At 38.8% G+C, this 13,978-nt stretch overlaps 1 protein-coding gene across 1 annotated transcript; it reads right to left on the bottom strand.

The window, feature by feature from the left end:
• Window positions 1-475: 475 nt before the first annotated feature.
• Window positions 476-13,595, bottom strand: ca8 (carbonic anhydrase VIII). Its single transcript, XM_084411806.1, has 9 exons — window positions 13,014-13,595; window positions 11,871-12,062; window positions 9,392-9,516; window positions 8,741-8,836; window positions 8,487-8,549; window positions 8,355-8,403; window positions 8,092-8,204; window positions 3,570-3,740; window positions 476-1,019 (listed from the first exon to the last, which is right to left on the bottom strand). The coding sequence occupies exons 1-8, from the start codon at window positions 13,084-13,086 to the stop codon at window positions 3,606-3,608; spliced, it is 846 nt and encodes a 281-aa protein (XP_084267932.1). The 5' UTR covers window positions 13,087-13,595; the 3' UTR covers window positions 476-1,019; window positions 3,570-3,605.
• Between the last annotated feature and the right edge of the window lie 383 nt (window positions 13,596-13,978).

Here is a 13,978-nt window from a genome sequence, read left to right as displayed (position 1 = left end):
TTACAGTGAGAATCTATTTGAAATGACACTGATTTCTACTGTAAATGTCAGGCTGTACCCTTACTTCTTATATGACAATCATTATAATGACAAGGGACTTTTCAAGGTATGCAAAAGCAATGCTTTTCACCTGAACGTTTCCCACGAGAACAGAAGAGTCTGTGGCTTGCCAGGTTTCATAAATAATACAAACACGCATATCTTTTAATGAATCATGTTTCCTTTTTCTGCGGGACTAGATGTTGAAAAGTTGTTTAAAGCAAGATAATGACAAAACAAAAGACCAGATATTGCTATCTGCAAAGACAGAAGCACTAAATCTGCAGATGTGAGCGGTAACGGCAATCTCCACACAGACTACAGACTATCAATACAAATCTAAAACAAACATTAAACAGAGGCTAATACACCCTACAGTCCTTCATATTCTGTTCATTCAACACAGAGCAGGTAAAGAAAAAAAAGCACCCATGAAGCCAATCTTTGTGTCTTTAATCAGTTCATTCAACAGCATACATTTATTTCAATTCTAGTATTTAAAAGCCTTCAATGTACAGTCATAAATACCTTCTAATATGACTAAACTTATTCTGTTCATGTCATTATGTTGTATCATATTATCAGAAATAATCAAATATAAAACTGTATGGAATGGGTCTGCTTACATCATGTATCAATCGTGTACATTATGATCTTCCTATAAAGCCACATTTATAGGATTACACACATGCTACCTATTGTTAAACTGCAGTGTTCTAACAATATTCATCAAGCGTTAATATGGTCCTTCACTCCTCCTTATAAAAGCTTATCACACAGGGTGTCTCTTCATACTGACTGGCTTTCTCTTTTTTTACATGAAATTCAGTATAATTTTGTTTCAAATGAAAGGTAAAAGCATTATCTTCTCACACCAGGGCCATACTCAGGACATTGCACATCTACAGGAAGTGATGAACTTTCACTTTAGCCAGGACATTGTAGAGCCCTTGTCTCTATTTCTTCATCATATCTAATTTCTGAAAGATAAAAAATGGTTTAGATCAAACTACATGCATGGAAGTAGTATATTTTTTAATACAGAGTGTAATATACAATATATATAATGTATAATAAATACAATAACAAAGCTTTTATCTTCTGCTTTTGGCTTGGTTTGTGGTCTGAACCTCACAGCAGACAGCATTATTTCAAGTTTCCTATGCAGAGTGATGCCTATCATGACTGGACATGTGCATTAGCTACAAAAATTGTAACAAATTTTTTTTCTTTTTCTTTTTTTCTAATGATGATGTTGAGTAAAACCAGTACCATTTAACCTCCCACACATGCACAGAATAAATCCATGCACCGAAAGAATGCACAAATACACAAACATTGTGCAGTATGTGTAGATTTTTATGCACAAATAAATGCATTGTTGCTAGGATTCAGTAGATTTGTCTAAATATGTTCAGAATTTTACTTTTTAGTAAAAGTAAACAAAAGAACATGTTTACTTTTTACATGTTCATGTAATTTAGCCTAGAGACATGAAATGAAAGTAAGTGTGATATTGTTGTATCCCAGATAGCATAAGCATACATATCCTGGCCTCATCTGGGCCAACTATGTAACATGGCTCAGTTCTGGCAGCGGCAAAGGTCATATGGGCCGTATCTGGCCAATACACATCAAGCCGGTTTTAGTGTGAGTTGTGGCTTGCTGTGTGTGGCCCAGATGTGGCCCATGTGACCTTTGCCTCTGCCAGAACTGAGCCATATATGCCATAGTTGGCCCAGATGAGGCCCAGCTATGTATTCTATTGCCAGCCACACTCAGTCATCACCACCATTCCATGCGGCGGCCCAGAAGAATGTGGGAGATGTGGGCCACAATTGGGCCAGATGTCATTTGCTATCTGGGATGACTGTGGTCACCAGTGACTCTTTATGACTAACATGTTCGGGCAATTTTTTTTTCCTAAGGGTTATAACGTTACATTCCGACTTAGACTTTTTTCGATCCAGTGTACAGCAGGGTGGAAATAGGAAGAGAATAAGGATGTGTGGACCCTCACTTCTCATTGCAACTGCACATTGCTGATTTGTGAGGCAGTCATGTGACCATTAGCTATCCATTACATCTGAACAATATCTCACTGTGACTCCATCAGCCTGTCATGCATGTGCTCTCTGTTGCTTAGCACAGAGGAAGTAGTGTGTTCATTGTGTGTGTGTGTGGTAGTGTGTTCAGTGTATGTGTGTGTGTGTGTGTGTGTGTGTGTGTGTGTGTGTGTGTGTGTGTGTGTGTGTGTGTGTGTGTGTGTGTGTGTGTGTGTGTGTGTGTGTGTGTGTGTGTGTGTGTGTGTGTGTGTGTGTGGAAGAGAGGTGGGGGAGATAATTAAAGACAGAGGTAAGAGCGATGAAAAGTGTGTGTATATGTGATACTATAAATATGTACGTGAACCAAAGAAAGCATGTAGCATAAGTGAAAGCAGTTTTAACATTACTAATTTGCCTAGTAAGGAGACCTTTCACATTTAAAATGCAGTTGGTGAAGTGACTTATAATTGTTGTTGGCTGACATCAATTTTACTGCTTAGTACTGATTCAGCTAATTTACATCCTGACTTTAGTCTGATTTACTGGCAGTTCATGGCCATGGTTTGAAGACGATTGCAACATATTTGACCTAGTTGGATTTTTTTTATATAAAACATAGGAAGTGGGAAATGAGGTTTACTCTATATTTGAAGGGTTTTTTTGTTTGTTTATTGTGATGTTTACAGCTCATGGCTTCAGGTTATATGAATCAAATTTGAAGTGAATAACATTATTTCACTGTCATCCCAAAAAAACTTGAATGACTGACTGAGAGTGTAGGATCCTTCAAATCTTTGCTGAAATTCTCTGCTAGAAATGCTGGTTATTTATTAATAAAAGTTACATGATAAAGCACTTAAACCTTTTTTAACAGAAGTGTAGTAGAAGCACAGAATTGCCAAAGTAATACTTTAGATTACTCTGGTTACATCTTCAGACTCTTTTAGTAGCATTGCATCATCATGGCCTAAATTATCCTGCTCAAAATCTCATTTCAAAATGAATAATATGCAGGCAGACCCAGGTGTGCCCTGGGGAGCCCTAGAAATAGACAGATCTATACACAATGCAGCAGAAAGTCCTAGATCAGAAGGAATTGGGTTACTGTATTGCTCTAACCCTTGCAGCTCTCTATTGTATAGTGATGCTAATACTGCTAAGAGAACTTGGCCTATTTTCATTAATACATTAATGCACACTAAGCATGAGCGTTTGTACAGTTATTGGTCAGAATGATGGTCATATGGAGATGAATCTTCCGTTTTCTATAATTTTGGAAGTAATAACAGTTTTGCACTAAAATCCAGGTGGGCTCTTCCCCCAATCCAGACAATGAGACATTTAATCAGCTAATGTGAGAAGCCAAATCTAACTCCTCCTTTACAAAGAGCAGCCAAAGTCATACGTAAGCCATGGTATTATGCTCAAATGAGGGTGCTCCGCTTGAATAAACAAAGAACAGAATACAATCTCCTGTAAATTTACCCATGGCAGATTAAAATGTATCCTGCTGTGGGGGTTTTACTGGAAGGCTGCCCTGACCACCCTGTCGCTCAGGGGCTGGGTGGGTCTGAAGTTGTCCCCCAGCATCCCATCATTGCCTTCTTGAAGCTCTGCTCCTTTAATGTGGGACCTAAGACGGCGAAACTCCTCAATCTGTGGCAGAAAAAGAGTTTGGGTTAGTTTACATTTACATTTCTCCATTTGGCAGATGCATTTATCCAAAGCAATTTGTGTGTGTGTGTGTGTGTGTGTGAGACCTACATTATGACGACCCACAGTGTGTATTCAGGTTTCAGGCCATGCCCTCTACATCATGAGGACACGCTAATGTCCTCATAATTCAAATAGCTAAATAATATTGTATTTTTGTTTTGGGGTAGGGTTATGATTGGGGATAGAAAATGTAATTATCTCAGTATCATTAGCTAAGTATAAAAACCTAGCCTGGATGCCAGCCGAACTTAGCCCCGTCCACAACATTTGAGGTCGGGAAGTTCAGTCTGGAGCAACTATGCTCGAACCAGAGCTGTTCGGACAGATCAAATTGTCAGGGCGGGCTTCATACGATGATGGACAGATGATCAACAGTAACGTAATCATCCACGTCACCAAAGAGCACTTGGGTTGAATTTGTTTACAACAAAGATGACTGCCGCTGGATAATTGAGATGTATAGATTCCGCCCCGCCATCGCGTCTGTTATAGAAGATATCGCAGACAGCGCATTAATTTTAAAAGAGGAACAGAGAACTGCGATCAAGGCATTTGTCGATCGGAAAGATGAATGAAGAACATACGTCACTTACTCCGTTGCTCTGATTGGTTGTAGGTCTATCCAATTGAGTGCAGAGGCATTTTCTTTCCTGGTTCGGTTGAAACACGCCCCTTAATCAAAGAGTATAGAAGTACCAAGAGGCGAAACTCCGTTGCAGTTTTGACAACAGCCACTAGGTGGCACTTCGGTAGCGCGGCCGCCATTTTGGACTGAACCAACGGCTTTACCGTTAGCTCTTTGCCTTGAACGCTGCTGACGTATTTCCGGTAGAATCTCAGCCAGCATCTTTACTTCCGCATAGCGCGTTCTATAGCGAAGTGTACTAGCGGCAAAACTTTCATTTTCAACAATTTTAGAAACCGATTCGCTAGTCGGATTTCGCATGATATGAGTGAATACTCACCCTCAAAGTTGTCGATGTAGCTCAAAATATATAATTTAAAGCCCTTCTCTTTCTTACTCTTAGGTGTGACAGCTAACTACCTCACAATATTGTTAACATCATTTACGTTAACCGCTGGAAGTTCTTGTAAACAGCAAGTGTAATTTGCCATTATCTCCACCTAATGCAAAAACGGCTTCCGACACAGCACCGGATGTAACTGGGCGTGGGCGGGCTGAGACAAAACGCGGAAGCGATCGTGCAATTTGAGCCCATGGAGCAGTATCATACTCATATTCTGACTAGAATCTGAGTATGACGACGTCAGGCTAATAAAAACCATTATGCCTGTGGAATGATGATAAGTGTACCATTTGCCTTAGTTTCAGCTCCTGTCATCATGATATTGTTCCTTATATTTTAGTTTAGGTTGTTAAGTGTAAGGAATATTCCACATCTGTGTCCACATGGTTTAATCTGAAATATACACAACCCTAATGTTGTTAATGTAGGCAAGAGTCAGACTGTGCTTCTTGCAATTCAATTTAAATGTATAATGCTTGGATGCTTCCATTCAAAATGACCAGCCAACTGGTGGATAACTCCATTCCTTTTACTGGCCAGTGTCACTTTTTGCTCACATTTGGTGTGAGTGTTGAATTTGGACCCCGGGTGTGAGCTCTTTTAGAAACATGAGGAGTATTTTCTTATCTTGTCTTTCTCTAATGCTATTATTGAAGTTATAACATAAACAGGGTCATATCAGTACATGTACAAGTACAAAATGGGGATACCACATTTGAACTTAATCCAAGAAGGAAACAATTTATAATTTAAAAAAGTTATGTTATCAAACACAGACAAGACCCTGACCCATTTTCATGTTGTATCTTTGCATCATACTCAATATATGACTGGCCTTTACTAGAAAGATCCTGCTCTGCCAGTCATTGAGATCAAAGATAATCTAAGTTGCAAACAAAACGCATAAATCGTTCTGCACCTTATGATGTATAGTACTGCGGTAAACCCCAGTTAGTTCTAGTCACGTCAGAGTTGGTTTCTGATTTCCCCTTTTGTCTATTCGAATGAATGAGTCCTTTAACAGACCCTACTCTGAAGTGGGAGCTAAATTAGTTCCCCCAAAAGGAGTTTCTATAGAACAAAAATCGTTCCTAGTTCCTGTGGTGCAAACACACCAAAATCCGGGTACTTCTGCCAATAGTTCTAGGAAGGAACTATGAAAAGGTTCCTCAGGTGAGAAAGCCCCTTATAATAGACTTCTTTCAAAAACTTTTTTTTTTTTTAATTATGAACACCAAACTTTATATCAGTCATACAATTCTAGAAGCACTGGCGGAGCTAGGGGGTGGCCAGGGGTGGCCGTGGCCACCCTTGGTCTGAGCTTGGCCACCCCTTTGGCCACCCCTCTCACAACTGCTGTTTCTGTCTCTCTTTTTTTATTGACAAAAATTGCGTTTTTTAAAAGGCTGAACCGTCTCTTTAAGACCACAAAAAACGTGAGACTTTTCAGACGCACACAAATGTCCAAGTGCCGAATGAGCTTCAGCAGAGCATCAGACAGTGATATGCACATAGTAAATATAGAGTCAATCTTTCTCAACTGGTGGGTTGCAAGACCGTTTTGAGGAAGTCGAATAGCGTGCAGTCAACAACAAACGTAATTCTCTTTTTTTTCTGATGCTACTTTTATTTTAGAAGATGTGTGTGAAAGCTACACTTATGTCAGATGCTGAGAAAAGAGTGTTGTCCTTGTTCAGTTGGCTATCTTCGTTAAGATGAGATGTTGTCAGGCAAAATGTCAGGAAAACTAACTAACTTTTCTGTCATACGGCTGACAGCCGTTGTACTGTGCTTGCGCACATCACGCGCAAATGCGGCGTGCTGTAGCCGTAGTAGTCGTCAATTAACTCATGTAAGAATCAAAAAGGCGATTAAAGCTGTCAAAACTGCATGCATGTATTTGTTATATATGCGTCACATGTCTCTGGATTAAAATATTCTGCTATGTGAGATCACAATATAAGGTACAAACTGATGTAAGCACAAATAAATGTGAGCACTGTGCATTTGTACTAGATGATAGGCATTCATTTTGCGTTCATTTGTAAAGGACAAACAAAAATGGATAATTTTTAAATCCATAAAATAACTAATTTTACATTCTGCCAACATTACATTATGAAAAACATAACATTTTACATTATGTGCTGTTGACTTCCGCCTTGTTCACATTCTTGCACTTGGGGATTCAAAAGAGAACATTTGTTTTCCTTTTTAATTTAGGTATGATAGAACTGTTGCAATTATTTATTTTGACAACTAATATAGAAAGTTAAACTTTTAGTTGACAAACTCAGAATTGGTTGAATAGTTCATTGATTATATCAAACGCATTGAAGGTTGAATAATCTTTGGACTACAGTATTTATCTGCATGTTATCTCATCCATGAAGATGCAACAATGTAGAACAAGCTATTGGAGATTTTGAGAACCAGAACCAAGCTAACTGAGCAAGTTGAACGTTAGCTATAGTGTGTGCCCTTTTATTACTATTTAAGTAATTTTAATATGAGGTGGTGGGTAACAATAAAAAAATATAAAATTCACTCAGTATTCCATGATTCCTAATTCACCATCTCAATTACAATTAAGTACAAATTAACTTTATTCAGTTGTGTAGGCACTAAAACAGTCCAATACATAAATAATTTTTTATGATAAAATAATTAATATTTTTGTGCCACCCCAGACTGGTTGCTGGCCCTTGCCTGGCCACCCCTATGAAAAAATCCTGGCTCCGCCACTGTCTAGAAGGCGCAGGCTGATTGGTCCTTTACATGCAATCTGCAAGCAATCAGGTCATTACTGCAAGACACAAGCTGATTGGCCTCTGCTGATTCTGCAGCCAATGGCCAATGAGATTGCTTGCTCAACATTTAAATAGTCTGGTTCATTGATTTCTGTAAGGTAGTCCTGCGCCTCGAGTTCCTCTGAAACCCTCCGCCTCCCCCAGCTCCACCTGCCTAGATCTGCTATGGTATTTATGTATATTTATGCAGCATATCTTATAGCTCACAGCAGCGTGCCTGTGTATCTATTAGCAGAAGCAAGTCCATATTTACTCTGCAGCAGCAATAATTAACAGCAGCAGCAGTGTAGCAGATCAAGTCCACATTGCCATATTCTATAACATGCTACAATTATTCAGAGAGTTGCCATAATTAAAAAATATAAATAGCCACCAAGTGAATGGGGTTTATTAGAGATTTATCATGTATATCTGAGTAATAATATTATTTAATAACAGGTGTAAAGATGTTACCTGCATCTGAGAGATGGTAAGGGGGTAACGGTAAAGAATCCAGATGACGTTCTCACTACAGGGTGGTGTGGTTAAAGAGCCCTCATACACCCAGTAATCTCTTAAGAGAGGATCTGAGGAGGTACACAAACCAACGGAGACAGTCAGATGCAAACGGGTAACTAGGATATCATGATGTAGTCGGAAAAGATCAAAAATCACAACATGCAAAAAATATAAAAATATCAGTATGATAGATTATGAATAAGAAATAAATCATTTACCAGGCAGTAATGTGTTGGGGTTAAAACATGGAATTATTTTTGTCTTTCCCTGTACACACAAAAAGGCATTTTTAGTCACAAGCATGTCATATTTTTCGCTTTAGTCTCTAGTAAGGCAGCTCTTCTGATCACCTTGTACTGCAGGTCCTGCAGGACGTCTGTGATGGCCTTCAGCCCAAGATGTTCCTTCCCAACCTGCATAGAACAAAAAATAGAGCACCAGTGTCAACTGAACATAATATACTGCAAGATGACCAGATACATACACATTTGACTTTGCCTCTTAAAAGGCTGTCTATGTTTACACTACTAATACCATGTTTATTTACCCAACGTGATTGGGGATTTTTGTTTTTGTCATGACCTCCAATATATGGAGTAGATACCTGCACAAATAAGGCAATGATGAGAATGCCTTTTTTCTTGCCCATGGCCTCCTCCACGCTGTTGAATAATGTAGAGTTCCAGTGGATTAGATGAAGCTGTGAGAGATATTTATTACTAATTGAGGGATCTGCAATAAACTGAACTCTAAAATCAACATCTAGCTACAAAGTACGCAACAATTATGAAGGTAATTATTTTATGCCAGTTCCGTGTCCTGTTATAAGACTGGTTTGACTTGCAATTGTGCCAACAACATGGTAACAGGTTGACAAACATGGTGACACATTGAGAACAGGCCCTTATCTTTCTCCTTGTGTACAGAAGACCAGGAGTTGGAGAGCAGGTGCCAGAGACGGGTGATTTGAATAGATGACTTGATGATAAATCCTTCATTGGAGCATGTGGTATTGTTGTTTTTGACATGAACTGAGGTTGCCATTTATAATTTGTTTTGTTGCTAAAAAAAGGCTTATTGCTTATGCAATGTGAATACTGTGAGCTGTTAATAGGGGCCCCTAGTAAATATGTGCTGCTGTCTATGTGTGCAGTGTGAAACAGACATTTTTTTACACATCACGAAGTATGAGTGATTTAGAGGAACAATAAGAGCAAATGCTCAATATGGACAGAACTGGCGGAGTGACACTGACCTCCATAGGAAAAGCCTTGAAGTTGACAGTGTGTTCAGATCCCCTCTGGTTCTCTTTTCCCCAGTGGAAGCGCACCTCACTCAGTTCATACTCATGGTCACTGGGGAGAGGACCCCCAGTCACAACTGAGACAGCATTCACAGGTCACAGGAAAGGGAAGAGAACAGGATGATTTGACAAACAATACAAGGTTTCTCACAGACATCAGATTTATGTCTTTTAATCTCTCAATGACCTAGAAAAGCAAAACATCTTAGAACTTTTTTGTGGACTTTGTCAAAGGGCTAGTTCACCCAAAATGAAAGTTCTGTCATTATTTACTCACCCTCGTGTAACAAATAGTGGTTGACTGATAAATCGATAAATCCAAGCTGATATGTCGGCCGATATTTGCCTATTTTTTTTTTTTAACTAGAAGATCTGTATTTGTGAAAAATACTATAATAGGATTACAGAATCAAGAAGGTGCTAACATATAAATCTTTTTATTGTACAGATTTATTTATTGTCAAGTAAATTTTGCATATTATGTAAATGTAAAATAAATCTAAATTTGATTGCAAAAATTGTTATGCATGTGTTATTCACCATTTTAAATGAAAGGGATATTAAGAGGTCGACCGATTGTGGATTTTACCGATAATGATAACTAGATTGGACCGCACTGGCCGATAACCGATAAATCAACTGATAGTTTTTAAAAGGATACTGAATGAAAACCAACATAACACATAAAATAGTGCTGAACTTTATTACAAAAATTTAAAAACAGTACTAAACCATGAAAATGTACTGTACTTTTTAAATATAAAAAATATGAATATATTAATTATACCTTAGTTATCTTAATTATACATTAGTTCAAAGTGCATTATCTAATGTTAAGAAATACAACTTGTAAAAAAGTATTAGTAAATGTTGAAATTAACAATGAACAATACTTTTATTAACTTTAGTTAATTCTACAGATGGTGTCTTATTGTAAAGTGTTACCATTTCATATAATTACAAACAGTCATGCTTAAAGATAGCCATCTTTATATCTACACAAAGGCACAGCATTGAAATTAGGAAATGTATATACTCTACCGACACAAATCTAAAATGGGTTGGTCTGAAGTAGCTACATTACTCATAGGTGTGGTTTGGGCGTAACGTGAAATAAACCAATCAGAGCGTCATCTCACATTCCCTTTAAAAGCAGGCGCGCTTGTTCCATGCCGGATTGCTATTATAACGGCGGATTTGCCAGGCGCACGCCAGGAGCGGTTCACAGCCGAGGAGACCGACGTTCTCGTCAGGGCCGTAAAACACAGAGAAGTGACATTGTATGGGGATGGGAGAAACCCACCCAAATTAGCTTTGGTTAAACAGGCGTATAATAATTTGGGTAAATGTGTAAGCTAGATGTATGCCTATTTTTCCCCATCTTCATGGACACCACAATGATTTCCCTCATGTGGAATATTTTTCCTTGTAATTATGTATGGTTTGCAAAAATGGGAACTGCTGCCTGCGTCTGTGTAGATGAGAGAAGCAAAGTTTATGCGCGTTGTGCACACGCAACATTATGGCCAAGCATGCGCCCTTAAAATAGCAGAAACCCAGAATTGTTTTCTGAAACTGCAAAATAGCACCAGGGAACGTTTGCACTGGAACACGCCTCCCCTTTTCGCTGAACCGCCCCCGCGAGCGCAAGTTCATTCCATAATTTACCGATGTGCGACTGTGGAGGGAGAAGTCCGCTGTGCGTCGGGTGCAAAATAAGAATGATACATGCGTCGGTGTACAAAGTCAGTTGCGCTGGGTGCAAGATAGGGCACTCTGTACAATTTGCTTTCTCAAGTCACAAACTTTAAATATGCAACTTCGATGGAGAACGAATGCATTAATGCGACCAGCTAAAAATAGAAAAATGCATATAAGATGGTAACAATCGTGACATTAAACATTTGGGTCGGGCTTGTGTGTGTTTTTGTCACACGGTTTTAACCGCTTGAGGCAGACCTACAGTGTTAGCGTCCTCTCAGCCTTGACAACAAACATACTGCTGGTCTCCACTAAAACAGCATCTAGTCAACAAATTAATTACTTTATTTATAACGATATGAAAACATGCACTGTACTGTATAGCCTACATACCGTTTCATTGTCTGTTTTAAATTCGTATCTTTAGTGTCCTGCACTGTGCAGCGCACAGACTCACGTGCCAAAACAAACACCACGAGGCCTCAGTTATAGTGTTTATTTCGCATCTAAAGTCCGCTCTCGTACTGTATAATTACAGCGGACAACGGACTTTTCTGTTCTTTTTGGAACTTGAAATTTTTGTTAACTATCAACTTTTTTGGTGTTCCAATGAAAGAATTATGACACATAAGAGTTGTGAATGACATGGAAAAAATAATGGCAGAATATTTATTTTTAGTGAACTATTCCTTTAAATTTAAATACAGGGATACCTTTCAGCATGCTATACCTGATTTGGACTTGAGCATGATCCTCACGGTGTGACCGTCGTTAATGACTTCACAGTCCCTGCAAACGACATAGTTGGGGTTAAGCCCCACCTCCAGCAGCCGTGGGTCATAGCGGGCCTCCCTAGAGTTAAGGTTTATGGGGGACTGGTACTCTCCATTTGCCTCAGGAAACAGAAGACCCCATTCAACACCTGGATTCATTCACAAAAGACAAGAAAAGTTGATTCTATCGACCATTGAATGGTGATAGCTAACATTTTGTTTTAATGCATTTATCAAAGAACACTTATCTCGCTTTGAGCGTATGATAACGCTTGTCCTTGTTCATGACCCACTAGACCCACAGCCTGTTGCTCAACCTCGAATTAAACTTTGTAGCTATGAAATATTTGCTACACAGATAATACAAACAGTGGTCCATTTTTATGTCCCAATGTTGAAACTAAATAAGGACAGCTAGATCTCCAGTGCCTCAGAGTCATTACTGAGGGGCCAACAGGAATAGCAGACACAGGGGGATACAGGATGTGCTCATTCCTCTGCTGTTTTTCATATCACCCTGTGTATATGTATTACTTACTCCTCTCTTCTTTTACTCTTCTCTATGCATTTGCTTTATTATCTAAAATTGCACTAGAAAAGTAAATGTGTTTCATTGCAGACTAACACTACTAGAAATAGTACAAATTGAAGCTTAGAAAAATGACTCTTCACACAAAAAGAAACATCTTGGTCTAAATACAATTGAAATAAAATATTTCCTCTGCTATTTTCACATAATAAACAATTATACAATTATGCTTTAAATATGTTTATTTATGCACTTATTTAATAAAAAAAAAAAATACATTTTAAGTTAAAAACATAGTGCACTGATTCACTGTAAAAAAGAAAAGAGAAGAAAGATGGCTGTAAATTAGAAGTGGCCACATGCAGCATTGTTGAAAAAGGGACAGATCACAACTATCTAGTATTGTCTGTGTATTTAAAGACTCAGCGGTGTAGAAACTCCATAAATTCACTATATATATATATATATATATAGGCTAATTGAGACAGGCTTGTTTATCATGGGTGTGACAATAAAGTTTCATGTTTCACAAAGAGGAGGATAAGCAGTGATTCTCGGATTGAGTCCTTACCTTCTTCATAGCCCCATTCCAGCTCATCCTTGCCAGGGTAGTTATCGGTCTCTTCAATAACATTATCTGCCATGGCAACTGAATTTCCTCTATGGCTTTCAGAACAACTTGCGTTCTGTCCTGAGCAGATGCCAAAAACTAGTTCTTTCTGGCCCGGTTTTCAGGGTAAAGTCTTCCTTGTCGTTTGCTCACTTCCCACCCAAAAAAACATGAAGAAAGTGGTCTATAACAGTACAGGTGGAAGTGATTGACCTCAGCAGCTTCAAAGACACAATGTCGTCCGCGGTGAGATTGCAACCAACAGAAAACACTTGTCATTCCAATGAAAATTCTGAGTTTTCTTCTCCTGTTCTCTTCCAGAAAAGTTGTCCACCCTCTATCAACTTCAGAGCACACCAAAAGTAAGTTCACAAACTCACTCTGTTAGCTACTACAGCCCACACGGTTCCCCCACAAGTCATCTGATTGGCTGCGTGCAGTGACTCTCTGATGTAGCACCATAGAAACAGCTCAGCAGTCTGTACAGGTTTACAGTCAGGCCACGGGAAGCACAGTGCACACAGGCAGGAATGCAGGAGTGATGTTGCTCTTGGACAGTTCCTCCCACAATGGAGGAAAAGGGTGTGGTTAAAAAAAACACCCACCAGGAGGAGGGTGAAGAATTAAAGACTGAAGAGAGGAAAGGTCTGTTATTGTTTGCTTGGTACATTACTGATAGGGTTTTCAAGCTAAGGATGGGAGGCCCATACGGTGCTTTCCCCTGGCTTATAGTTGTGTTCTTCCTGCATGTTTTTTTCCCGGTCACCAGCGAAACAAGATGACCTTTTTAGCTAATTTTAATAAGAAGTTTACAGGTGACCTTGTTTTTTGTCAGCATAGTTAAATTGTATCACTCTCCTCAGTTCAACAATGCTTAGATATTTTATCAGCTGGACAAATGTATATCATGAACAATTTGAACTAGA

This window comes from Rutilus rutilus (genome assembly GCF_951802725.1).
Source record: "Rutilus rutilus genome assembly, chromosome: 6".
NCBI lineage: Eukaryota > Metazoa > Chordata > Actinopteri > Cypriniformes > Leuciscidae > Rutilus > Rutilus rutilus.
The sequence above is the reverse complement of the archived record's forward strand: the minus strand, read 5'-3'. Positions and strand labels throughout refer to the sequence as shown.